Raw genomic sequence first — 27,313 nt, forward strand, 5'->3', positions numbered from 1 at the left:
AATTTTCTTCAATGCTTTTCAGCATGTATTTAGGAACATAAACTACTTTTTAAATTTAGCACATTTTCTATTCATATTTTAAAAGGTTCTTTACATACAATGAAATATTCATCATGAAAAATGGGAGGAGGAATTACTGAATTCTCATAATAACTAGGCTAATATGACATCATAATATTAGGGAAAGTCCCTTCCACACTTCATAAAAATGCAATCAATTCATAATTTTGGTGCCAGGACAATTCTGTTTCACATGTTATAGGTTTCTCTTGAAATCTCAAGTACAAAGAATAATAATTTCTCAATTTTGGAAAAGCCCAAGCTTTAATTAAAAATCTAAGTAAAAGAAAGTACTCAGGCAAGGTCCAGAGCCTGCTCTGAAGCACGATATGACTGAAATCAAAACACACTCACAAACAAAATTACACATTTTCATTTGCTTATATTCACTAATGGATCCAATGAAAAAATCCTAATAATTATCCTTGAAAATGCAAATGAAAACAATGTATATATAAACTAGTCTCTACTACTCTTGTTTGTTGGTTTCTTTTGAGAAGGGGAGTGAAACCAGATACCTTATTGTGTAAATAACAAATCCAAGTAAGAGCATTCTCAAATTTGCCCAAGGAACTCTAGTTCAAATCCTTCTGACTTGGTACAACTTTGTCTGTTACCCTGGAGAGTAATAAAGAACTCCCATTGCAACTAACAAGTTCATATGAATTAAATGGCCACATCATGTGGCACCCACAAGCCTATTTATTAAATATAGCTCTTTTTATATATATACAAGGAGGCTGAAAAGACAAGAAGCAGAGGCAGATGACCAGACACAGGGCTACCAAATAAATGACCTGGATTGAGTCATGTTAAGACTTATCATCTTTCCTCTCTTATAATCTGTTATGTCTGAAATAAACAAAAAGATGCAGTTTCCTGTCTTACATGTGTAACTATATACAGCAAGTCAAACTGTTTTCAGAGATATCATTTGTAAACCATACAGAAAGGATGAGAAATTAGTGTCCATGCTAACAAATATGTGACTAAGAATTAACCATGGGTATTTGGTCCACATAACCCAGTATACTGATGAAACACCAAGGAGAACACAGAAATCACCTTTAAAGATTCAAGACATAACCCCAAAGCAATTAAATTTTTACTGAACTGTGTCCAAACACTATACTATCACAAAGAAAATGGAGCAGAAGGTGTGGATCTCTCCTTCAAAGAGACTGCAATCTATTAGACAAGGCTAAGCACATGGAAAATAGCAAACAATATAAGATGGCATATGACTGCAAAATTATATAAAATTATAGGAAACAGAAGAGTTTAGAGGAGGAGGAGGAGACTAACTTGGGTTGTGGTAAACTGAAAAGGCTTTATGAGAAGCTGGGACTTAAATAGGCACCTGAGGAAGGATGGATAGGCCCAAGTAAAAAGGAAGACTAAGATCAGTGGGACAGTGCAAATCAAGTCAGGCAAAAGGAGTGAGGTTACACAATGGAAGAATGAAAAGGGCAATTTGATCACGGCAGTAGAAAATGATTTTTGGAGGGCAGTAGGAAATAAGGTTAAAATAGTCTGGGATATTGTTAAGTTCAGACTATGGATCTCTTCAATAAATCTATCTAAACTTTTTTGGAGTCAATTACATGTTTGCCTGACATAATTTCTTAGTGTGATAAAGTCTATAAAATCTCATTCCAAACAATTACAGATAGAAAAGAAATGTAAAATTTCTTTTTCTGGCAGTAAAGTTGTTTTTATTAGGGAAAACAAATTGATGGTGATCCAGTCAAGGGAAAAAACAGTATTTTATTCATCTTTGAATGCCTGACAAAGATAAAGAGTCAAAATTTGTTGAAGAACAGCAAGCGTTTTCCAGAACAAGAGCTGCATCTGTAGTCAGTGACCATGGGAAAGGAAAATGCCAGCTGGACTACTCAGAAACTGAAACTGAAGAGAGAACTGGTTAACAGGTGAGCTATGACTCAAAAAATTAACTCCTATCAGAAATGGTCGCTCTGATTTTTAACTGTGCTAGACCTTTTCCTTTGAAAATATTCCTTTTATCGATAAAAAAAAAGATTATGTATACTGTCATATCCTCTGCTTTTTCATTACATAGTATGATATCTTTCTATAATCAATAGATATTTATCAATGATAATGCTTTTTATTGTAGAATGTATGGATGTAATTATTTTTAAATCAATCTCACACTTAAAGACATTTTAGTTACTGCCAACTTGGTTGCTACAAACCTAATTTCAATAATACTGTGAAGATTAAGAGTTAAATCTTTGCGTATGTCCCTGTATACTTAGTATGGGCCTGAATTTACTGGGTTAAAGATTATGGACTATTTTTAAGGTCCAGAAAGGTTTATGATAATTGTACTCCTAGCCACACCTAAGGTAATACTGGCATTTTTCTTTTTTCTTTCTTCTTTTGTAAGCTTATTTATTTTTGAGAGACAGCACATGCAAGTGGGAGAGGGGCAGGGAAAGAGAATTCCAAGCACACTCAGCTCCGCCAGCATAGGGCCCCATGTGACTCAAATCCATGAACCATGATATCATAATCAGAGCCAAAATCAAGATGCAGACACTTAACCCTGAGCCACCTGGGCACCCCTGACATTTTTCTTTTTAATCCTCTCCAGTTTTATTATTCACTGACCATTAACACCCTTGCACTGAAATAAAAATAGGAGATGTGTTAAGTAGACATTTAATGCTTTTTCCAAAATAAAAATATGATGAAACTACCACCATCATTTCATTAATTTTTGATGGGTATTTATTTTTCATTTCTGTAGAAGATATAAGGAATTTATAAAAAATGTCTCATGGAAACAGATTATAATCTTCAGTGACTAGAAAAAATCTTGCTGCTACTACCCTTCTCTGGTAAACGCAGGTAAGAAGTAGTTCCTGTTCTTTTTGTGCAGTTTTATACTGTAGTTCAATAAACAGATTCCAGAAAGGGATGACAATGGAACACTAAAGCCTTGTCCTTGTCTTCCATTCACCATAGGTTCTCCCTGAGACTTCAAATAGAAAGCTCTGAGGAACCAAAGGAGGCAAAAATCAATGAAAAGTTCCAAATGCTGATAGTCTATCCTTCAGTGCTGTTGCTGTTTCTAAGGAAGAGTAAGACTACATGGAATAAGGAGATTAAAAGGATAACAGAAATACAAGGGAGAAAAATGAGGAGAGGTATGTGGACTGGAGTTAGCTTCACAAACCCAAGGGAAATTTCATCTGAAAGATTTACAAATACTACTTCTCATCACGGAGTAAGACAATGCTTGCCCAAGATCCCAGTTCTCAATCTGTGCTCTATTCAGTTTTTATTCCTCATTCCTCATTATCCCTCAATTCCAGTCCAAGTAAGAAAATGAAAGTTGGCACCATAATAGCAAGAACCCACAATTCTACATATACTATATGGCCATGGAAGAAAACTGCTACCAAAATAAAAAGTACCACCTTACTATTCACTTGTAAGAGTTTTGGAAACTGAGAAACAATTTCAACAGATTGAACAGTTCCACAAAACTCAGTCTAAAATTTTGCCAAAAAACAAGTAATCAAAAGAAAATTATACTTGTTATTCCCTTAACAAAGAATCTCACCGATCAATCTCTTCAAGTTTTTCATCTATCATTGGACCCATCTGTTGGCAGATATCTGTAAATACAAAAATACTTTTGAATCTTGAAACTTAAACCAGTTTAAGTCAATTTCAAAAGCTTTTGACAATGGACCACACCAATATACAACACCATGCATAATACAAAGAAAATGAAATTTATGCTAGACAAACGACTATGAAAGACCTAATTTTAATACTGTTCATCACCAATATTAATATCATACAACCAAAGGCAAAGTCATAATCAAAAGAGAAATCCCACCATGTCCCACCAAGTAAGTGCTAACATTACAGACTATTAAATCTGAAGTTATCTTAAAATCTGGAAAACTATTATTAGCTACGTATATTAACTTGAGTCACAATGTATAAAATATATAATTATGTACAGATTAGATATGAACTTTTTCATGTATTTAAGCCATTTCAAAATCAAACATTTTGTGCATTTCCAAATGTAAACACCGATACAATGAATAGAGTAGTATCCTGTATTTATAATTAGACTTTATTCTACAAAAAGATTTAAGAAGATTTATCCATTTATCAGAGATTTTTCTGATTAAAGGATTAAAAAAAGGCATAAAAACATTTGTTTTAATTGTTTCAAATTTCTGGGGATTAAAAGGACACAGCAATGCATCAAATGACTACATTACAAAATTAACACAGACCATATATAATTTTGCCCTTTAAAATCATGATACAAGAGAATTAAAAGAGAAATAAGAATTGCTAAAATTTTAATTTAATTAATTTAATATGTTCTTATTCTTAATTCTGTCCTTTTTCGGATTGCAAATCTCTTCATCCAGTATCCCTGGTGGGTTTACAGAAAAACAAAGACTTCCTTCTTGAATAGGATAGGCAGGTTTGTAACAACATCTTCCAAATCATATATTTACTATTTTACTATACTGGTCTGTTTTCCACCAGAGAGAGAGTTCTAATTTATAGAAGCAAACACAAAGCAGAAGATATTTAAGACATTATAAACAACTAAAATATTAAATGACAATGAAGTAATCCCTAACACTCATTAAGTACCTTCTAAATCCAAGAGGTCTTGGGAGTCTGGTTTTGAATCTGTTGGATCTATACTCTGGAGTACCTGCAGGGCTCTATCCATCTTATCCTAAAAAAGTAAATGGGCACTTTAAAAACGCAAAAGCTTTCATTTCAATGAACATAAAAATTACTCTTTCCAAGCATTCTCAAGGATAATAGATTTTAAAGTATTGATAGTTTAACTATTAAACAAAAGAAGAACTCTACCTCATCTATATAAACAGGCTCAGGCTCTGATTTCTTAATTTCCTCCTCCTCCTCATCAATTACATTCAATTTGTCCACAGCTGCTATGGAAACAAAGTAAACTTTAAGTTCCTCAGCATTTACTTTGGTATTTTAGTTACTAATATATAAGTAGCCTGTGATTATTCGTAAGAAAAAAAAAAAGGAACTCTTCAGTCATCACATTTCATAGGTAACATACATTATTTCATGTGTTCATCCACTCATGCCACAGACATTTATTAGCCCTTACTACTATGTGTCAGGTACTGTTCTAGGCATTGGATATACAGAGTGAATAAAACAGACCAGAATCTCTGCCCCAATGGAACTTACCTTCTAGTGGAACAAGTGAGCAATATTAACGGGAACTGTCATTATAGGCATTTTCTGAAAAACTGAGTGTTTTTAACACTAGGGTTAGAGTCAAATATATGAGCTCCTTTAGTACACTTTCCTTGCTATAAAAATGTATTTCCCATATGAACAAAAAAACACTCGATTTCATCTTCACAATAAGAAAAAAATATCCAATTTAAACCTAACTTTGATAATAGGTTAAAAAAATTTTTTTTAATGTTTATTTATTTTTGAGAGAGACAGAGAGACAGAGTGTGAGGGGGGCGGGGCAGGGCAGAGGGATGGAGACACAGAATCGAAAGCAGGCTCCAGGCTCTGAGCTGTCAGCACAGAGCCCGACACCGGGCTCCAACTTGTGAACTGCAAGATCATGACCTGAGCCGAAGTCGGACGCCCAACTGACTGAGCCACCCAGGCGCCCCACTTTGATAATAGTTTTAAAGCAATAGGAAAAAAAAAAAACGCCTTTCATAAAGAGAAGGTTAAAAGATAATTCATAAACATACATATCCAGAAAACTATTTAAATGTTCACTAGAGTGCTGCTATAATGTACTGTATTTTAATAAATTTTGATAATAAAATTACAATAAAAACCTACCTTGCCCCTAATCCAAAAATCTCTGTGCTCTGTAGGCCACATTGAAGACACTGTGTTCTCTCTGAAGAGTATATAAGGTTTCCAAGAAAATGTATAAATACCACCCCCCCCCCCCCCAGAAAAAAGAAAAATCTCTATAACCAAAGGATTTTTGAGTCCTGACAGCGGCTTACTTCAAATATGTGGCTAACTTTCAAACAGGTCCTAAGGAGCAGAGCTCAATATAACATGAGGATGTACTGAAAAGCCAGAGTATTTTTTACTTTTAAAACCACAGCTCAATCTCTCCAGCCTATGCCAACAGGAAATTTCTATGTAGGATCCCCTGAGCATGGTCTCACCAAGTTATTAAAAACAGTGCCTCCACCCGCGTCGGGCTCTGGGCTGATGACTCAGAGCCTGGAGCCTGTTTCCGATTCTGTGTCTCCCTCTCTCTCTGCCCCTCCCCCGTTCATGCTCTGTCTCTCTCTGTCCCAAAAATAAATAAACGTTGAAAAAAAAAATTTAAAAAAAAACAGTGCCTCCAATTTTCATAACTACTTAGTTTACAAGAATAAAAAGTACAAATACAGGCAAAGTGCTCAGTCTTTAAATGAGTCTTTACATGTTTCAACTTTAACTGAATGCCATCACTCCATACAAAGATGATATTACACACAATGCACAGAGCTTTCACAATTTAAGTTTTTTCCCTAAAACCGGTAATACAGACTAGCACTGACATGTCCCACAAGTCAGTTTAAGTACATCTAAGAGCAGACCAGCAGACTTTAGAATCATGGCTCTAGCACCTACTAACCTCATAAACCCTCAGCCTCAGTTTCTTTATCTGTAAAATGGGGTAACAAAAGTACCTATCTCATAGACTTGTGAGGATTAAATGAAATAGTGCAAGCCAAGGACTTTGCACAATACCTAATAAATGAGTACTCAAGAAGAGCCTGGGTGGCTCAGTTGGTTTAGAGTCCAACTTCAGCACAGGTCATAATCTCATGGTTTGTGAGTTCAAGCCCTGCGTCAGGCTCTGTACTCACAGCTCAGAGCCTGGAGCCTGCTTTGGATTGTGTGTGTGTGTGTGTCTCTCTCTCTGCCCCTACTCGGCTCATGCACTGTCTTTGTCTCTGTCAGCTGTTCTTTACATTCAGTTCCCCCCCCCACCTTCCTGCCTGTGTAACAAATGGAAGCTTTCTCTGCATGGTTGACAGAAGATCTGAAGCAGGAACCTACAGTCTTAATTATACTGCTGTATTATTGCTTCAAGGTACCAAGTTCCCTGATCAAATCAAGGTGAGGAAAAGTCTAAAATTTAGGAGTACTCCTAACCCTTGTAATCACACTTGGCACTTGTCAACCAGCCCCCCACCATGCCACCTACTCCCTTCAGTACTATGGTTCAGTGATGAATAAAATCCATATTCTACACTGAACTGACACACACTGTCTCTTAAACCATAATTATGCTGATTTAAATATTTACATGGTCATCACAGATTGTTTTATGCCTTCTATGTAACTATGTACATTAATTCTCAAAGGGTTTAAAATAAAATAATTCTTGGAAATGACCTGGGATAAATTAACCCCTTAACTTGTTAAGAAGTAAGCTAAACTGTAGTGTCTATAAATAATTTAAAACAAGAGTTAAATGCCAATCTACTTTGTATTCAAAATTGAACCAGGGCACCTGCCTGGCTTAGTTGGTAGACCATCTGACTCTTGATCTCAGGGTTGTCAGTTCAAGTCCCATGTTTGGTGTAGAAATTACTTAAAACAAACAAACTAAACCATAAACTTCAAGTGTAAAAAACTTTAATAGATTTACTCTTCACCCTTAAAATTTAACTTACCTGCCTCAGACTCTATGTTTAAATTAGTTGTTACAAAATTAGATGGGAAGAGTCCTGTTCCTCTGTGATTTTCTCCTTTCCACCAATTGGCATCACTGAAAATACAGTACAAAAATGCCATTTGTTCCTCTACATTTTAGTACATTAATGGCAAGAAGAATTAAAATAAAAATTAAATTCAGCTTATTTTGAAAATAATACCTCATATCCAACTATATTTAAACAGTTCTTATACTTAATAAAAGATACAAAAAAGCACAAATAAAGCAAACATCCATATTCCTATATTAAAATTTAGAACCATTAGCAAGTGATCATATCGGAATCTGGGCTTTAAAAAAATAATAAAAATCATAGGTAACACTGAATCCTCTTTATCAACAACCCCAAGTCCCAATCCCACATCTAACCTGCCAAACCACTACCATAAAGCTGGTATGTGGCCTTCCTGCAAGTGTATATTTTATTTGTTTACAGATACTTCTAGCAAAGTCTATAGATATATTAACCATTATAGATTTCTACAATTCACTTTATTATTTTCATATCTTATTTATCCCTTTTAAAGACTCATTATACAAACACAGTATATTTGATTTACTGATCTCCATAATGATGGACACTTAAATATTTCCAGCCTTTCACCATTATAAAGATTGGAGTGATGATCATTCTAGATTCTAGTGCACACAAGCAACAATTCTTTAGGCTTATTCACACACATGGACTTGCTGGGCCAAAGAATATAAACATTTTCCATTTTACCAAATATTGCCAAATATTCTCAAAAGTGGTTGTAGCCATGCACCATCCTCCTTCCCTGAGCAACATGTGAGAATGTCTTTTTCCCTCACATGTGTTAACTGTCCAAGCAACACTTGCTATCAGACAGGAGAGAAACCCTATCTCATGGCTGTGCTCATTTGCACTTCCTGAGCATGTGCATGTGTTGCTGGCCATTCAGACTGCCTCTTCTGTAAACTGCTCATTCATGTTTTCTGTCCATTTTCCTTTTCCCACTGGGCCATTTATTTGTTTTTATGGATCTATAGGGGTTCTTTATATATTCTGGATAGCAACTGTTTGTCTGAATTATGTAAATGCCTTCTCTCAAACTGTTACTTGTCTTTTAACATACATTTATGGTTTCTTTTATCGCATGGTGTATTTTGTTTCATGTAATCAAATTTAGCAATCTCTTACGGTTTATAGTTTTCTTAAAAGAAATCTTTCACTATCCTTGAGCTTCTAAATCTGTTTTCCTATATATTTAATAGTTTTAGGTTTTCTTTTTTATCTCTCCCCTGTGTGTAAATCTTTAATCATTTGGAATGAAACTGTATGTACTATGTGAAGCTGAATCAAAGTTTTATTTGTACTGTATAAAGAGCTATTAATCCCAGCAAAAATTTATTGAATAGTACATCATTTTTTCTACTGATTTATAATATTCTATCTTAAGCAGGCTGCTATCTGTTCGTGAGCAGATGGATCTGGATTCCATTCTGTTGAACAGTCTATATATTTATTTACTACAGCTTGTTAATATGCCTTGATACTTGGCAGGGAAAGTACTCTGTCTTGCATACTTTCATATTTCCATATTAATGTTAAAATTAAAATGTTTTCAAGTTCTCTGGGGGAAAAAAAAAAAGTCCTGTTGGGATTTTAATTAAAAATGCACTGGGGTGCCTGGGTGGCTTAGCCAGTTAAGCACCAACTTCAGCTCAGGTCATATCTCATGGTTTGTGAGTTTGAGCCCCGTGTTGGGCTCTGTGCTGACAGCTCTGAGCCTGGAGCCTGCTTCAGATTCTGTGTCTCCCTCTCTCTGTCCCTCCCCCATTAACATTCTGTCTCTCTCTCTCTCTCAAAAATAAAATAAACATTAAAAAACTTAAGGGGCAACTGAGTGGCCCAGGTGGTTGAGCATCCGACTTCGGCTCAGTTCATGGGTTTGAGCCCCACGGCGGGCTCTGTGCTGACAGCTCAGAGGTTGGAGCCTGCTTTGGATTCTGTGTCTCCCTCTCTTTCTCTGTCCCTTCTCTGTTCATGCTCTGTCTCTCAAAAATAAATAAATATTAAAAAAAAATTTTTTTAAGTTAAAAAAAATAGTAATTAGAAATGCACTGAATTTATGCATTAATATGGGGAAAATGACATCTTTAGAACATTAAAGTTTTATTCACCATGAACATGGTATCTCTCTCCATTTATATTTATATAAACGGGTGCCAGAGTGGCTCAGTCGGTTAAGCGTCCGACTTCGGCTCAGGTCATAATCTCACAGGCTGTGAGTTTGAGCCCCGCCCTGTGTCAGTCTCAGAGCCTGGAGCCTGCTTCAGATTCTGTTTCCTTCACTCTCTCCGCCCTTCCTCCACTCATGCGCTCTCTCTCAAAAATAAAAAATAAAATAAAAACATTATATTTATCTAAACATATTATATGTATATATTTCTTTATATCTTTCAAAGAATTTTATAACTTTCTCCATAAAGTCCTTATATATCTTTATTAGGTTTATTTATCCCTAGATCATCTATATTTTTTATTACTACTGAGAATGGCAATTTTTTTCTATTTTCTAAAAGCTGTGATTAAAGCACCCACTGATTTCTGTATGTTGAGCTTGTATCCGACAACCATGAACTCTTACCAATTTTAATGGTTTGTCCATCGATTCTCTTGGATTTTCTATATGGACAATCATAGAATCCAGAAAGGATAATTTTGTCCACTCCTTTCCAAAAATTTGACTTATTGAGCAGACATTCTTAAAAATGAAATTTCAGGATGAATTAACTTCTACGATTCTGAAACATAATTTGACTTAAAAAGTACCACAAAGTGAACTCCTGGGTGGCTCAAACAGTTGGGCATCCAACTCTTGATCTTGGCTCAGGTTATGATCTCGCGGTTCATGGGTTCGAGCCCTACGTCGGGCTCCACACTGACAGGAGCCTGCTTGAGATTCTCTGTTTCCCCCTTTCTGCCCCTCCCCTGCTTGTGCTCTCTCTCTCTCTCAAAATAAATAAATAAACTTAAAAAAAAAAAAGTACCATGAAGATGCAAGCTATGTATCATCCAAATGTTTAAAACCAGAAAATAATTGATGTATTGACAATTGTAATATATCATGTCTGCTGATGTCTATTTAGAATGAGAAATTCTCTCTTATACACATGCTTTTTTAAATTAAACCTTCCATTTTAAAAAGGACAGCTGAACTCAGAGCAATTTTTATATAAAACCAGAAACTCCAAACCTATGAAATGGACACACAGATTTGAACTTATCAACAATTTTATGTGTAGCCTTCCCCAGGCTTGATGAAACATAAAAGCAGATAAAACAACCAAATGCCATGTCAAAGCATGATGACTCCTTCCTAGCCCTAACCCAGCTCTACATTCTCTCCACTGACAATGAGTTGATTCTTTGGAATGTTAATGATACAAAATACTGTTCAATTTTTAAATTTCTAAATTAAGGTAATTCAGCACAGTAATTTTACACAAACTGATCATTAAACACAGCATTTATATTTAGCTTTTTATATTAAGTAAAAATAAATCACAGCTGAGTGAAAAATGATAGACACAGAAACTTCACTGTCAATGAACTGATCATTCAGCTAACACTTAGAAAAGACTACCAAAGAGAGGACAAGTGACATTAGACTAAGCAATGAAGTTACAAAGCTAATGGAGATAGGGTTTCTGCCCTCAAGAACGAAAATCTAGTGCAGTATTTTTCAACCCTCTCATACCAGTTAATAACATGTTACCTTGCTTTACCTTGTAGGATTTGTTTTCTCCTTCTCCATTCCTCTCAAAATCAACTCATGTAGCAGGACAGACATGTGGAGCAGTGACTGCAGTATAGTATGAAAAATGCCACTATGTTCAGGGATGTATAGCAGCAAAGAGAAACTATTTCTAACTACCAGAAACTAACAGCAGAGAAGATTTAAAGGCTTCTAAGAAGATATAAAATCTACATGGGTTTTGAAGATTAAGCAGGCAGTGCCAGGAAGAAAATGAAATTAGGGTTATGGAAATAAAAATGACATTCTCTATTACCATTATGAATAAGCAAGAAAATAAAAATACAAAGAAACAGAAAACTGCACACTAACAAAAAACAAAGTTATCCTGGTTCATTTTAGGTCTCAAAAAATGAAAACCTGAGCCTCTCCTTTAAGCTACTGACTTCCCAACTAAGACAACTTATTTACTGTCTTTTGTAATGACAATGGCTGAAAATAACTGATGCTCTATTTATGGATATGATAATCATGTGAAAAAAACACAAACATACAAGTAGTGAATCTGGAAATCTTAGTGATCTTGTGGGGATCGTTTCCTTAATATACGTTATTTTTTAATTTAGGGGACCAATCCTTCTAAAGCCTGGACTCCCTTGCAAATCTTCCTTGCAAGTAAACTTCCTTTTCTTTTCTAAATGTGTCTGCCTCTTTCGACAGGAGTTTCCAGGAATAAAGAATCAAATGTGCAATGCTGCACAGGATCTAATCACAATATGGCATTTTTGGAAATGCAAGAATTCTACTTGATTATTTGAAATAATACATAAAGAGTCAGCAAGGAGTGGTGAGATAAAGCTAAAAATGTAGAAAGTGAAAAGCTTTTTTAGTATACTTTGTTAATAAGAAATGTGTGCCTTTTCTATTAGTTCAGTGTTTCTTAAGCTGAAATCCAAGAATGATGTAGCTTCAAGCAACTTCAAGTTCTGTATGTGAAAATTTTAATTTTGTGCTTTCATTTCCACAGCAATATGAAAACAATGAAGATGGGCATATTCTGAATCATTTAGATGAACTTCTTTCAACTGAAGACTGCCATTTAACTTTTTTAAATTTTTTATATTTTTTGCCATTTAACTTTAATACCCAAGTTTGCATTTGAGCTTAAAAACCTTTGCAAAGATAATCCATCATCCAGAATGATAACATGTAACCTATAGGTGTTAATGAGGACGTCTATGGCAATTTTAAGATTGGGGTAGCCAATCAAATGACTGTAATCAACCTACATATTCCACCATATTCATGTTGAGTCTCTTAGAAGTTACTAAGAAAAAAGTTCTTTTTTATAGTGTTAAGTCTCCACTGAAAATAGTTTTATGAGTCTAAGTTGTTAAATGTATTTGTGCCTAATTAAACATGTGTGAAAAGACACATGCAGCACAGCAACATAACCCCTTACTCATGGCAAGCCTGTAGACTATAATAGGAGTATAATGCCACGTGAACACCAAATGATGTCAAGGGATACAGTATGCATGAAGGATTCATGACAATTACAAAAGAAAAAGTCAGAGAATTGAGTTATTATAGCACAGGGTAGTAGAAGCCTACTGAAGATAAGTGATAAAGTATCTGTGCCATTAATCAGTACCCTGTAAGTAGCAATTTATTTTCGAATATTTTCTCACTAGATCAAATACTCAAAATTTGAATCTTAAAGCAAAAACTACTCATTTTATAGTTTTCTTTCCATTTATTTTATAAATGTCTTTAATTTCTAGTTGCATAACAGTATTTAAAGTATAAACTTAAGTTCCTTTGTAAATATTCTAACTAAAATTACACTAAGAAGCCTGACATTTCAGACTGTCAGTGTTCAGAGCCCACACTACTTAGTCGTCGTCTTCTTTTTTTTAAATGTTTATTTACATATTTCTTTAGAGAGGGAGACAGAGAATGAGCAGGGAAGGAGCAGAGAGAGAGGGAGACGCAGAATCCAAAACAGGCTCCAGGCTGTCAGCACAGATCCCGACGCAGGGCTCAAACTCACAAACTGTGAGGTCATGACTTGAGACAAAGTTGGACGCTTAACCGACTGAGCCACCCACATGCCCGTTTATTTATTTTTGAGAGAAAAAGAGACAGAGCATGAGCAGGGGAGGGGCGGAGAGACAGGGAGACACAGAACCTGAAGCAGGCTCCAAGTTCTGAGCTGTCAGCACAGAGCCTGATGCAGGGCTCGAACCCACGAACCGCAAAATCATGACCTGAGCCAAAGTCTGATGCTCAACCGACTGAGCCACCCAGGAGCACCAATATTTATTTACTCTCATTCAGGAGTCATGTGTTCCATTCTCAATGACTTAAAAAAAAAAATTCTTAAAAAAAAAGATTATTTTCTTGATCACCTAAGAGACCTTCCTTTTCCTACTCTCAATTTCTTGCAAAATTTTTCCTATCCCATCAAAACCAAAGTTCACCTGAAATGAACCCTCAGCTTAAGCCTTCTTTCCCAGATGCTTGCATCCAGTACAAATCTGGTCTCTTCTGGACCCCAACACTGCCTCTTTTATGGCATTCACAGTCTGCATTCCATACTAATACCTGTATAGAAATTTCAACTCCCTTACTTTAGATTTTATAAGACAGAACCGCATCCTCATTCATTTTTATATAAACAGAGCCTAGTACATAATACTTTTTCAATAACTATTTACTGCAGCAAAGTAACACTATTTTGTGTATATACTCATTTAAAAATGCACCAGACTAAATATCCTTACTAAGTTATTTGTAATGGATACCAAATGCATCTACAATCTCTGTTCACAGTATTAAGCTATTATGTCCACCCTTACTAAATTTCATCAACTTTTTAAAAAAAATTTTTTTTAATTTTATTTTTTATTTTTTAAAATTTACATCCAAATTAGTTAGCATATAGTGCAACGGTGATTCCAGGAGTAGATTCCTTAGTGCCCCTTACCCATTTAGCCCATCCCCCCTCCCACAACCCCTCTAGTAACCCTCAGTTTGTTCTCCATATTTATGAGTCTCTTCTGTTTTGTCCCCCTCCCTGTTTTTATATTATTTTTGTTTCCCTTTCCTTATGTTCATCTGTTTTGTCTCTTAAAGTCCTCATATGAGTGAAGTCGTATGACTTTTGTCTTTCTCTGACTAATTTCACTTAGCATAATACCCTCCAGTTCCATCCACATAGTTGCAAATGGCAAGATTTCATTCTTTTTGATTGCCAAGTAATACTCCATTGTATATATATATACCACTTCTTTATTCATTCATCCATCAACGGACATTTGGGTTCTTTCTATACTTTGGCTATTGTTGGTAGTGCTGTTATAAACATGGGAGTGCATGTGTCCCTTTGAAACAGCACACCTGTATCCCGTGGATAAATGCAATTTAGTGCAATTTCTGGGTCATAGGGTAGTTCTATTTTTAGTTTTTTGAGGAACCTCCATACTGTTTTCCAGAGTGGCTGCACCAGCTTGCATTGCCACCAACAACGCAAAAGAGATCCTCTTTCTCTGCATCCTCGCCCTATTTTTTTATGTTTGTTTTTGAGAGAGAGGGAGAGACACAGCATGAGCAGGGGAAGGGCAGAGAGAGAGAGGGAGACACAGAATCTCAAGCAGGCTCCAGGCTCTGAGATGTCAGCACAGAGCCTGATGCGGGGCTCGAACCCACAAACTGCGAGATCATGACCTGAGCCGAAGTCAGACGCTCAGCCAACTGAGCTACCCAGGCACCCCACATCCTCACCCTATTACATAATACTTTTTCAATAACTATTTACTGCAGCAAAGTAACACTATTTTGTGTATATACTCATTTAAAAACGCACCAGACTAAATATCCTTACTAAGTTATTTGTAATGGATACCAAATGCATCTGCAATCTCTGTTCACAGTAATAAGCTATTATGTCCACCCTTTTACTAAATTTCATCAACATTTTTTTTTACGTTTATTTATTTTTAAGACAGAGAGAGACAGAGCACAAGCGGCAGAGGGGCAGAGAGAGAAGGAGACAAAGAACCCGAAGCAGGCTCCAGGCTCCGAGCTGACAGCACAGAGCCCAACGTGGGGCTCAAACTCCTGAACCGTGAGATCATGACCTGAGCCAAAGTCGGACGCTCAACCAACTGAGCCACCCAGGCGCCCCTCATCAACTTCTTTTAAAGGCAAAGTAAAAAACAGAATTAGGCCCAATAGAGACAGACCTACCTACCTACCTACCTACCTACATACATACATTTATTTATTTTAAGTTTATTTATTTTTGAGAGAGAGAGAGAGAGAGAGAGAGAGAGAGAGAGACAGAATGTGAGAGGAGGAGGAACAGAGAAAGAAGAAGATACAGAATATGAAGCAGGCTCCAGGCTCTGAACTATCAGCACAGAGCCTGACGCGGGGCTTGAACCTACAAACCGTGAGATCATGACCTGAGCCGAAGTCAGATGCTTAACCAACTGAGCTACCCAGGTGCCCCATGATCTACCCTTTTTTAGAAATTGAAGTGTAGTTGACATACAATACTGTATTAGCTTAGGTGTACAACAGATATATTCTTTACTGCAACTTTAAGTGATAGAGTAATTGTGAGGGAGGGTACAGTAGCAGATTTAGAATTAGAGAAGACCTGAGCATAGCTTTTGGTTGCTTTTACCAAAGATAATATAGCTGTATTTCTTCCTAAATTTTTTTACCAGTTTTTTTTGATATACACAACTCCCAGTGCAAATGGATTCAGAGCACCAAATATTTATGCTTCACAATTGTGATAAGTAACATTATTTAATACATCTTTTATCCAAGATATAGAGAATACTACCAAATTTAACAAAACAATAACAAACTCACATTACCTAGTCTAACTAACTTTTATTTTTATTTTTTAATTTATTTATTTTGAGAGAGAGAGAAAGAGCATAAGCAGGGCAGGAGCCAACAGAGAGGGAGAGAGAATCCCAAGCAGGCTCCACGCTGTCAGCACAGAGTCCGATACAGGGCTTGATGTCACGAAGCATGAGATCATGACCTGAGCTGAGCTCAAGAGTCAGACACTTAACCAACTGAGCCATCCATGCATCCCTGATTAAATTTTATTTTAGAAAAAAATTAAGGTATGAAAAGGCTCTATTATGATTTAAATATACTAAGTCAAAGACCTTAATATCCATATTCTAAATTAAGAATATTATACTTAATAACTTCAAAATATTCCAGAAATTAAGATAGAAAACTTACCTGTCATCCAAAACAATAATAATTTCACCGTGTTTAAAAGTAAGTTCATTATCCTCAACGGCTTCAAAATCGTATAAAGCTCTCACTTTCCTTGCAACTTTATTATTTAACTGAATTTCTGCAGATGGATATAAGGATTTTGTTTCTGTGTGCTGCTGCTTCTGCTCTTGTAATGATAATTCAATAGCTAATTTGAAAAATTAAAATGCAAAAAACAAGATAGCCAAAATTAATTCTGATTTTTTTAAAGCAAAAAAGAAATACTTTTAATGTAATACTTAATAAGAATAAATCAAGTTGAGTATTTTATTTGTCCAATTAAATGCTAAACAGTTAACTTTTTTGGAGTGTGGGAGGACAGGGCAGAGAATCATGACATTTTTTAAAATAAAGTTTTTGCTCATTCCTTATTATCACAGTCTGTCATATACAGCAGCTATTATTTTTATAGCAAACAGATTGTGACATTATAATATGGGTAGCTTTCCATATAGGACAAGCCGTGAACATATTTCTGTGCTTGACTCATAACTTTGGCATTAAAGAAAAGGTGAAATGAAATCTCTCCAAAGGTAAGACATTAAATACGTATTATTGACAATGATTATGAATTAAATCATTCTTGTATCATGTTAATTGTTTTCCTTACTTTTCAGACCCTACTAGATATGAGGCAAAATAGTAAAAGCATACCCAGTTTGATTATAATTTTTATTTAAATAAATTGTTCTGGCAAGGATGTTTTAAGCAATATTAAATTATACACGCTTGAGCATTTACCTTTAGCTATGTCTTCATCTTCTTTGTTTTTGTTCGATGATGTACCATTCTTGGCAGCAGCTGAGACAGTCTGTAAATGTATGAGTAAAATGAACACAACTACTGTTTCAAAGAAAACACAAGCTCTATAATTACTCGCACATGTTAATTTTTAAAAAGCTGACAAGAGTTTCTTCTAAAAGTGAAGTTCTTTGTAAAAATTTAAAGTAGCAGTTTTCAAATACTAAAATAAAATACGGTGGTTTTCAAGAAAACATAATAAACTCACAAGGCACAAACTGGCTTACATTTTGCATAAATCTTAGTATATGACACAGATCATGGCATACAGAAAATACTTAAACACAAATCTTTCCCAATTGGACTTTCCTAACCTCAACTGTCCAAGGTATTTTATTCAGTGAGGGACACTGAAGTCTAGGAGAGGCAGCAAGAAGCCATAATAATTACTGAAAAGAAGAGGGTGGATGGAGACAATAGGTGCGGTTCTAGGAATACTTATTAAGCTCTTTTAGTACCATTGTACTTGAATCATGGTGGCACCTCAGGCACATCAGAATTAGGAGTCTCATGCTTAAATTTAAAGGCATGGAAGACAGGGGTGCCTATGTGGCTCACTCAGTTGAGCTTCTGACTTCAGCTCAGGTCATCATCTCACGGTTCATGAGTTCGAGCCCCACGCTGGTGCTGACAGCTCAGAGCCTGGAGCCTGCTTCAGATTCTGTCTCTCTCTCTCTCTCTCTCTCTCTCTCTCTCTGCCTTTTCCCTGCTCAGTCTGCCTCTGTCTCACAAAAACAATTTTCAAAAATAAAAAATAAAAAATAAATTAAAAACGTTAAAGCCATGGAAGACAGAGATGTCCAGGATCCTGAACCATCAACCAGTTCGTTAAACACAGGTTTTTACCATAAGAGACTCTCCTAAAGACTGAGAACAAACTGAGGGTTGATGGGGGTGGGAGGGAGGGGAAAGTGGGTGATGGGCATTGAGGAGGGCACCTGTTCGGATGAGCACTGGGTGTTGTATGGAAACCAATTTGACAATAAGTTTCATATTTAAAAAAACACACACACAGGTTTTTAATGACATGCAGAAAGGACAAAGCAGAAAAATGCTTGCTTTTATTACTTATAAGGTTTTTGTCCCCAAATTCTCCCTTGAACCCTTAGTTCTGCTCAGCTATAAAGATTCTTTTTGACTGTGTAGTCTACAGTCCAAAGAAAAATAAAATATACAGTACTTCTCTTAGTTTCTTTCCCTAGTCCATATCCCAATATTAACTGGAAGGAAAGAGGCACTGAAGCAAAACTTAAGATAGTGTTTTTCTCCCACACTTAGCCCACTCTGTGGTTTATTATCCTGACCTTCACCCCTGTCCTACTAAAGCTATCTTCCCATCTCCTCAAATAAATTTCTAGTCTTATAGTTCCCCTTATCTATTTGTAAACCATTCCCTGCAGGCATATTCACTCTTCAAAAAATTGGTGTTGAGCTTTCTCAATTCCATAAACTTGTTTGTATCATTCTTCCCCCAGTAGGATCTCCTCTCCTGTCTACATACTGAAATGCATTCCAGTCTAAAAATTCTACCTCTTTACCATCCCAGTCTGTAGCTACCTTTCTCTCCTGGATCCTGTCTTTGTTACCCATCCTACCCATCCCTCATCCATATGTGTCACTTATAATTTAGTTATTTTTCACCTATGACAATCCAACTTTACTATAAATTTCTTAAACATAAGGGCTCCCTCATACATATATGCCTTTTGCATGACTCTAGACTTAGAGTAGCATTAAACAGATTATTCATGGCTGATTCACTTTTCAAAGTTCTGATAAGTATAAGACATTCACTCAAGAGGGGCGCCTAGATGGCTCAGTCTGTTAAGCAGCTGGGTCATGGTTTCGGATCAGGTCATGATCTCATGGTTTATGAGTTTGACCCCACACTGAGCTCTGTACTGACAGTGATAAGCCTGCTTGGGATTCTCTCTTTCCCTCTCTCTCAAAATAATAAACTTAAAACAAAAAAAGAAATTCACTCAACAATTAGAACATCTACTAATATAAGGCGCTATTTCAGATAGGCACCTGGAGAGTGGAGGTGGGAAATGATGATTAAGACAGACTTTGTCCAGCCTTTATATGATACATACCTTCAAAATAGTATAAGATCAACCATGGGTGTAAGTGAATCTCTTACCTGAGAACCTGCTGGAGGAAAAGTAATTCCTTCTTCTTTCATAGATTTAATAGTTGCAGATATTAGACTAAACTGAGGATCCTTCTGAAATTCTTCTGACCACTCCACCATTAAAGATTTCAGTTTTTCACACACTTTAGGATGAGCCTTTTAAGGGCAATGCAAAGAAAGAAATAAAACTATGGTTAAGTAATGGTTAAAGAACTTGAAACATTTAACAAAGAGAATTACCACCAAAATTAAACATCAACGAAAGTCCAGCAATCCTCAGCCTACATGAGTACTTGGTAAATGCCTATTTTTGCTTTAAGATAGAGTTATTTCTTGTAAAATTACCTTTTAAACATCAATTTCTAACTCTTACTATAATGACAACAGATTTTTTATATTCAGAGGTTATTTCTTGTTTTCTTAATATGCTCAACATTAGACTAAGCTTTTTATATCAACCAAACTAAAATTCTGGAATTTTACTAATAGCAAGAGAACAGTGCTTCAGAATTTCTATCCCAAGGATATCAATAACAAACCCTATTGTGAAAACACCCCCCGTCCCCCGTCCCGGCCCTGCTTTAAAGTAAAGACCCCCTTTGCTTGTTATCTCTAATGTGAATCTGGACAGGATAGTGGTAGTTTGGACTTTGAAGGTACGGAAACCTAGATCTGAACCTCAGCTGTGCTACTTACTAGTCACATGACCTAGGACAAGTTACTCAACTTCTCTCTAAGGCTCAGTTTCTGTATTGATAAAAAAGGAATGACAAGAGACTCTAACTTAAAGTTATTAAGAGCATTAAACAAGATAGTATATGTAAAATTCTTAGAGCAGTGACTGCTTACTAACTCTCAATAAAGAAGAGCTATTATCACTAGTATATATGTTTTGGGAAGAAAAACAGGTTTTGGTGCTTCAAATGAAAACATCAAGTTTTAGAAAAGGAAGTTTATTTCATCTCAAACTTATCTGAAAATTATTTCATTTACAACAATTTTATTAACGCTATATGGAGTTAAAATGACATACAGTATATGCACTTTTTAATGACTTAAATTCTTCTCTTTTTAAAATTTACCTTATTTTTTATCACAGCACGTACTTCTGTTGCAAAATCACGGGAACATACTTCTAAATGAAATATCTTTCCACAGTTTGCCACACAAGCCCCAAGAAGCTATTAATTAAAATAAAAATCAATATACAAATGTTGAGATATTATCTTATTTAACTTACTGAAATAAATACACATTTAAAATTTGGGTCAAATAATAAATGACATGACTTTTACTTACAGTTAACGCCTGCAGAGCAACATGAGGAACCTTATGATTTACCCTTTTCATTATGGCTTTTAGGCAATCTTTTGCTCTAAGAAAAAAATGAAGAAGGTTAAGGATTTATTCAGAATTTCAACTTAAACATTAAAAATATAAGGCCTACCAAATAACTTTAAATTTAAAAATAAAATCCTGCAAGGGCACCTGGGTGGCTCAGTCAGTTAAACTTCTGACTCTTTGGATTTCAGCCCAGGTCATAATCTCACGGTTTGTGACATCAAGCCCCATATCAGACTCCATGCTAACAACTCCCTGGAGCATGTTTGGGATTCTCACTCCTTTTTCTCTGCCCCTCCCCCATGTGTGCATGTGCTCTCTCTCTCAAACATTAAAAAAATATTTCCTAAATTGTACACCATAAACTAGTATTACACTGTGTATTAAATAACTGGAATTTAAATACTTTGTCCCCCCCAAAAAATATTTTCCACTGTCCACTTTCCTGTGCCTTAATATTTACCAATGCCTTCCAGTGATTTAGCACTGTCCTCCCCTGCTTGCTTGCATACACGTGCGCACAGGCTCTCTCTCTTTCTCTCTCTCAAAATAACGTTAAGTAAATGAGTAAATAAATAACATCCTGCAAACTTCATTTCATTAAAGGATTAAATCTGTAAAATGATTCTACACAATCTTTCGTTCATAGAACTGCAGGACTCAAAAAAAAAAAAAAAAAAAAAAAAAGGAGCTTGCTGTAAATGTTGTATATTCCCCAATCAAGAGCCAAATCATTTCCAAAAGATCAACACAAAAAAAACTATGTCACATAAATTACCTTTTTTCTTCAAGACAGGTATAGTGTTCAGACAACAAATTCTTATCATAAAAAAAATTACCGAGACATAGTCTTCAAAGTTTTCAGTATAAACATGTATGAAGGTACTTTGAAAAGTTGTAATGTTAAAACAAATACTTTCATCAGTCTGCTAAACTTCTAAAGTATAGATCAGTTCAGCTTACTTATTGCATTCTCTCCCAAAAGCACTTTTTTATATTCACTTTTTCATCATATTATTATTTTCATCTATTCATTATCAAAGAGCTTTTTCAGTATATTACCTACTATATTATTATATTTATCTACTTTATTAAACGGCTCCCATACATGTCTAAGTCACAGGGGAATTCTCTAAACAACTTTCATTGTTAACACGTGTTCCTATTGTGTAAAAGCCCTAATTACATATTTTAATATGTCTCAGGTTTTCAGTTGAACTCTTTTCCATTTGTTCTTTCATGATAAGGTTAGTCCCATAAATCTGGCCACCAGGATCTCTTTACTTTTGTCCCCCAAAAGTAAACAGTAAAATCCCATTTTCCTCTCAAAGTTGTATCAGGCAAAGAGACAGGTAATTAAGCTCCTAGACATTCACCATGCATGACAAGGCATCTTACCCATTAGGAGTGCTCCCAACTTTGTCACATATGTCCATAATAAGACTCCAATCTTCTGTAGTGTTGTACTCATTTGTGGCTTTTTCTATAAAATATCAGCACACACAAAAATTAGGACATGTCTCAATTAACAATAAAATACCAAAAAAGGCACAGTAGTTAAAACCTTTTCTTTTGCCAAATATAAAAGAACTACAGAAAAATTTCAGAAGATAAAGTATTTTCAACTTTAAATTGTATAGCTATATGAATTAAATGTTCTAAGGTACACCAATAAAATTTCTTCTAAACAGTGAAATAATACTAAATAAGTTACAAATCAGCAATAATTCTATAAAATTCTAGGGGCGCCTGGATGGCTCAGTCAGTTAAACGTCTGATTCTTGATTTTGGCTCAGGTCATGATCTCACGGTTCATAAGAGGTGCTGTCAGCACAGAGCCCACTTTGGATTCTCTGTCCCCCTCTCTCTAACGCTCTCTCAAAAATAAACAAACATTAAAACAACAACAACAACAACAACAACAACAACAACAACAACAACGCTTTGGGGCTCCTGGGTGGCTCAGTCGGTTAAATGTCCAGTTAAGCGTTCAACTTCAGCTCAGGTCATCATCTCATGGTTTGTGAGTTGGAGCACCGCATCAGGCTCTGTGCTGACAGCTCAGAGCCTGGAGCCTGCTTCGGATTCTGTGTCTTCCTCCCTCTCTGCCCCTTACCCACCCTCTCTTTCTCTCAAAAATAAACATTGAAAAAAAATTTTTTTAAAAACCAATGCTTTTGCAAATAGTGAACAGTAATCCACATTTTCTTATATGATGATATATATTTTTAAGGCTTTCTTTCAAATTAGAATTTGATAGGATTTTTTTAAAGCTTACTTTTTATTTAAAAAAAATTTTTTTTAACGTTTTATTTATTTTTGAGACAGGGAGAACAGAGCATGAACAGGGGAGGGTCAGAGAGAGGGAGACACAGAATCTGAAACAGGCTCCAGGCTCTGAGCGGTCAGCACAGAGCCCGACGCGGGGCTCAAACTCACAGACTGCGAGATCATGACCTGAGCCAAAGTCGGCCGCTTAACCGACTGAGCCACCCAGGCGCCCCTAAAGCTTATTTTTGAGAGAGAAAGAAAGACAGAGGGCACAGAGGAAGGGCAGAGAGAGAGGGAGAGAATTCCAAGCAGGTTCAGCGCTCACAGCATGGAGCCCCCGACATGGGGCTCATCTCATGGTTCATGAGATCATGACCTGAGCCAAAGTTAGAAACTTAACCAACTGAGCTACCTGGGTACCCAACAAAAGCATTGTTTTTAAAGGGCAAAAGAGGAAAATGATTAATAAAATAACAGTAAATTCATACAACAGAATATGAAAATTGAGTTATATATAACTAAATGTTCAAAAAATGTATAAATCCCAAAATATAATGATTTGGTTTATACTGAGTTTAAAAAGCTAATGGCAGAATATATGACATTCACAATAAACTTTCTAAACAGCTTTACTGAGATACAGTTCACATCACAATACAACTCACCCAATTTAACGTGTACCATTTGATTTTTTTAGTGTCTTCAGAGTTGTGCAACTATCACTATTATCTAATTCTAGAACATTTCACCACCCTAAAAAGAAGTCCATACCCATTGGCAGTCACAGCCCAATCTCCCCCCATAATCCCCACCCTAGATGACCACTAGTCTACTTCATATCTCTATAAATTTGCCTAATCTGTATTTCTCATATAAATAAAATCATACATGGTCTTTTGTGACTAGCTTCTTTCATTTAGTATAACGTTTTCAAGTTCATCTATGCTGAAGTATGCATCAGTACTTCAGTTATTTTTATGACTGAATAATATTCCATTTGTAGATCTACCTCATTGTATTTATCCATTCACCAGTTGAATATTTGGTCATTGTTTGGTTTTATTTTTTTTTAACTTTTTGGCTATGAGTAGTGCAATGTTACTATGAACATCTCTGTGCAAGTTTTGTGTGGTTTATACCTCTCTCTTTGGTATGTACCTAAGAAAAGTGCTGCGTTATATGGTAAAAAAAAATACTGTATTTAACTTTTTTAGGAACTGGCAAAAGTTTTCCAAAGCAGTTGTTCCATTTTACATTCTCACTAGCAATATATGAATGTTTCATATAAGGTTGTAAAACATTAAAAAATACACTATAGTCTTTAGTGATACATACATAGGTAGTAAAAATATTTATAGCATACACATAAGAATTATAAATACCAAACTATCCCTCATCCTAGCAAACTAGGATGAGGGATCAAAACTGGGTACACAGGGGCTTACTTGTATTTATAAAATTTTATTTATTAAGTTGTACATGAAACATCTAGAGATTATTTTATTCTCAGCATGTTTTTGTGGTCTGAAGTATTTCATAATCAAAATAACAATTAAAAAGTGAACTGTTAAAAAGCATGATGAGAGTATCATCACTGAATTATGTTGCATTTTTACTTGATTGACTTACAAAATTTCAAAATCAGGAGATACTTCTTTTCTGCTAATATAGAGGGATAAGGATATAAAAATTATGACTTTAGCAATATTTTTAAATCTAATCTCTTTTAATAAACACATAATTTCAAATATGGTCAAACCTGAGTACTATATTCATATGGACTTATCACGGTGATAAGCAGGAAGGATGGTAGAATTCTAGAGCTGTTCCTTTTTTAAAAGGAATAATAAAAGCCAAAAAATAAACAGGCTTAGCAAACAGCTATACTTTACAAGTAGGAGAGAAAAATACAGAATCTAGTTAACCTCAGTTAAATGCCAGAACTCACTTTTAAAAACCATGCAAACTGCTTCACACTATTATAATGGATGGAAAGCAATTATTGTGACAAGTGTAATAAAGTGACAAGCCAGAGATTTAAGAAATGTAATAGATTTTTGCCTAGTATAAGTTCTAGACTCAAACACTAGGCTATGACATGGAAACTATTCACGTCCAGCTTTTGTCCTTGTACAAAGATGACTAATTCTTCTACATGGAAGTCAGACCAGGCTGTATATTTTAGAGGTTTAAAATATTTAACCACTTCTTTTTTCTTTTCTTTTTTCTTTTCTTTTTTCTTTTCTTTTTTAGAGAGAGAGTACAAGCACAAGTACAAGCACAAGAGGAAGAAGAGAGAGTGAGAGAGAGAGAGAGAGAGAGAGAGAATCTTAAGGAGGCTCCACTCAGCACGGAGCCCAACGCAGTGCTCAATCCCCCGCCCTGCAGCTCGTGATCTGAGCTGAAATCAAGAGTTGGGCGCTCAACTGACTCAGCCACCCAGACGCCCCTTAACAATTTTTTTATTTCATATCTAATTAATTCAGGGGGCCAAGATGGCAGAACAGCATGGAAGTTCCCGGCTTCTCTCATCCCTGAAATGCAGCTAGATCAGCACCAAACCATTTTGCACACCTAGAAAATTGATCTGAGGATGAACACAACAATCTGCATAACTTGAGCCATAGAACTCGGCAGATACAGATCTCAGAGAGGTGAAATGGAGGAGAGAAAAGCCACAGGGGGTAGGGAGCTATTTTTGCGGAGAGGGGACAGAGAAAGGAGGGGAGAGTGCGTGAGAAGCACTCTCCCCAGAAGTAGGTGGAGAGAAAGAGAAAGAGTGGAAACACCCACACAGACTGAACAAGAAAGGGAGAAAGAGGCTTCAATTCCATTAGGACTCTATAAACAGAGGACAGCAGAGTCAGAAATTCTGTAGCTCAGTATCTAGCAGTGCCCTGGTGGGAAGGGCAAATTCCCAGGAGCAGGCAGTGAGATCTGAGGGGTCTGTGGGCCACACAAGAAGCGGTTCCTCTGCTAGGAGGGCATTTGGTAGAGGCCATATGGCCTCCTCACAGGGAAAGGTCCCAGTGGACCCTACCTGGAGAACAGCCACATGTGCTCATATTGGAACAAAGATGCAAGGGTGTGGTGAAACCCGGTGCCGGCTGTGTGTTGTTTTGCCATAATCTCTGAACCTCTGCTGCCGGGCAATCGCACAAACTTTTTCTGGGGCAAGCAGGCACCCAGCCACAATCTTGGAACCTCTGCAACAGTGACCGCACAAACATTCCCAGGGGCGAGCCAGGACCCAACCACTGCTCGGCAAGACCCTCCCCAGAGTGCTGGAGTCAGTCCAAACCACAGGGCTCTCAGAAGTGAGGGGTTTGGGAACAGCCCCATATGAGATATAATTCAGGAGGGAGGTGCTGCTGCCAGGCTGACAGCTTGGAAGCCGACAGCATAGATGTGGGGAGTGAATGGAAGCTGAAGACAAAGGAGGGGTGCTTGATTGCCGGTCACAATTGCTGAGCGCAATTATTCTGGTACCAGAGACTGGGAAGCTGGGTGATGCCATTTTCACCTCTCCCAAGCATGCACACACACCTGCATGCACACCACACCAATCCACCTCAGTAAGCTAAGCAGCACCATCTAGTGGATAACAGCTGTTACGCCAAGCCCCGTCCAACTGCGCCAACCAAGCTCAGGCCCTAGAGGACCACCACAAGTCTCTCCACCTGCTTAGTGCTTCACAGTTGACTTCCAGGGGAAACTAGATGTAATTTCATTCGGATTTCATTCTGTTCACGGGTCCATCTATTCATTTCTTGTCTTTGTTCTTTTCTTATTCTTGGATACAGAAAGAGAAAAATTTATTTTTATTTTCTGGGGTTTTTTTAATTTTTATTTATTTTTTTACTATTTTAACTTTTTAAAACATTTTTTGTGGTTTACTTTCTTCATTTCATTCTATTT

The 27,313-nt window shown here is 36.2% G+C and overlaps 1 protein-coding gene across 3 annotated transcripts in view; it reads right to left on the reverse strand.

The window, feature by feature from the left end:
• The window catches only part of STAM2 (signal transducing adaptor molecule 2), a 50,012-nt gene that overhangs the window by 7,411 nt on the left and 15,288 nt on the right, over window positions 1–27,313 (reverse strand). The window contains exons 1-11 of one of the 3 annotated variants that reach the window (XM_043576718.1): window positions 27,076–27,187; window positions 22,523–22,607; window positions 21,083–21,158; window positions 20,866–20,964; window positions 19,793–19,939; window positions 17,590–17,659; window positions 16,810–16,996; window positions 7,773–7,867; window positions 4,948–5,030; window positions 4,720–4,807; window positions 3,653–3,707 (exon numbers count right to left, since the gene is read on the reverse strand). In XM_043576718.1, coding sequence (XP_043432653.1) covers window positions 3,653–3,707; window positions 4,720–4,807; window positions 4,948–5,030; window positions 7,773–7,867; window positions 16,810–16,996; window positions 17,590–17,659; window positions 19,793–19,939; window positions 20,866–20,964; window positions 21,083–21,158; window positions 22,523–22,560 — 938 coding nt within the window. In that variant the 5' untranslated portion in view covers window positions 22,561–22,607; window positions 27,076–27,187. Of the gene's footprint in view, window positions 1–3,652; window positions 3,708–4,719; window positions 4,808–4,947; window positions 5,031–7,772; window positions 7,868–16,809; window positions 16,997–17,589; window positions 17,660–19,792; window positions 19,940–20,865; window positions 20,965–21,082; window positions 21,159–22,522; window positions 22,608–27,075; window positions 27,188–27,313 lie in introns of those variants that run through there. The other 2 variants (XM_043576717.1, XM_043576716.1) reach the window with 2 other exon arrangements.

This window comes from Prionailurus bengalensis, chromosome C1 (assembly GCF_016509475.1).
Source record: "Prionailurus bengalensis isolate Pbe53 chromosome C1, Fcat_Pben_1.1_paternal_pri, whole genome shotgun sequence".
In the NCBI taxonomy this organism is placed as follows: domain Eukaryota; kingdom Metazoa; phylum Chordata; class Mammalia; order Carnivora; family Felidae; genus Prionailurus; species Prionailurus bengalensis.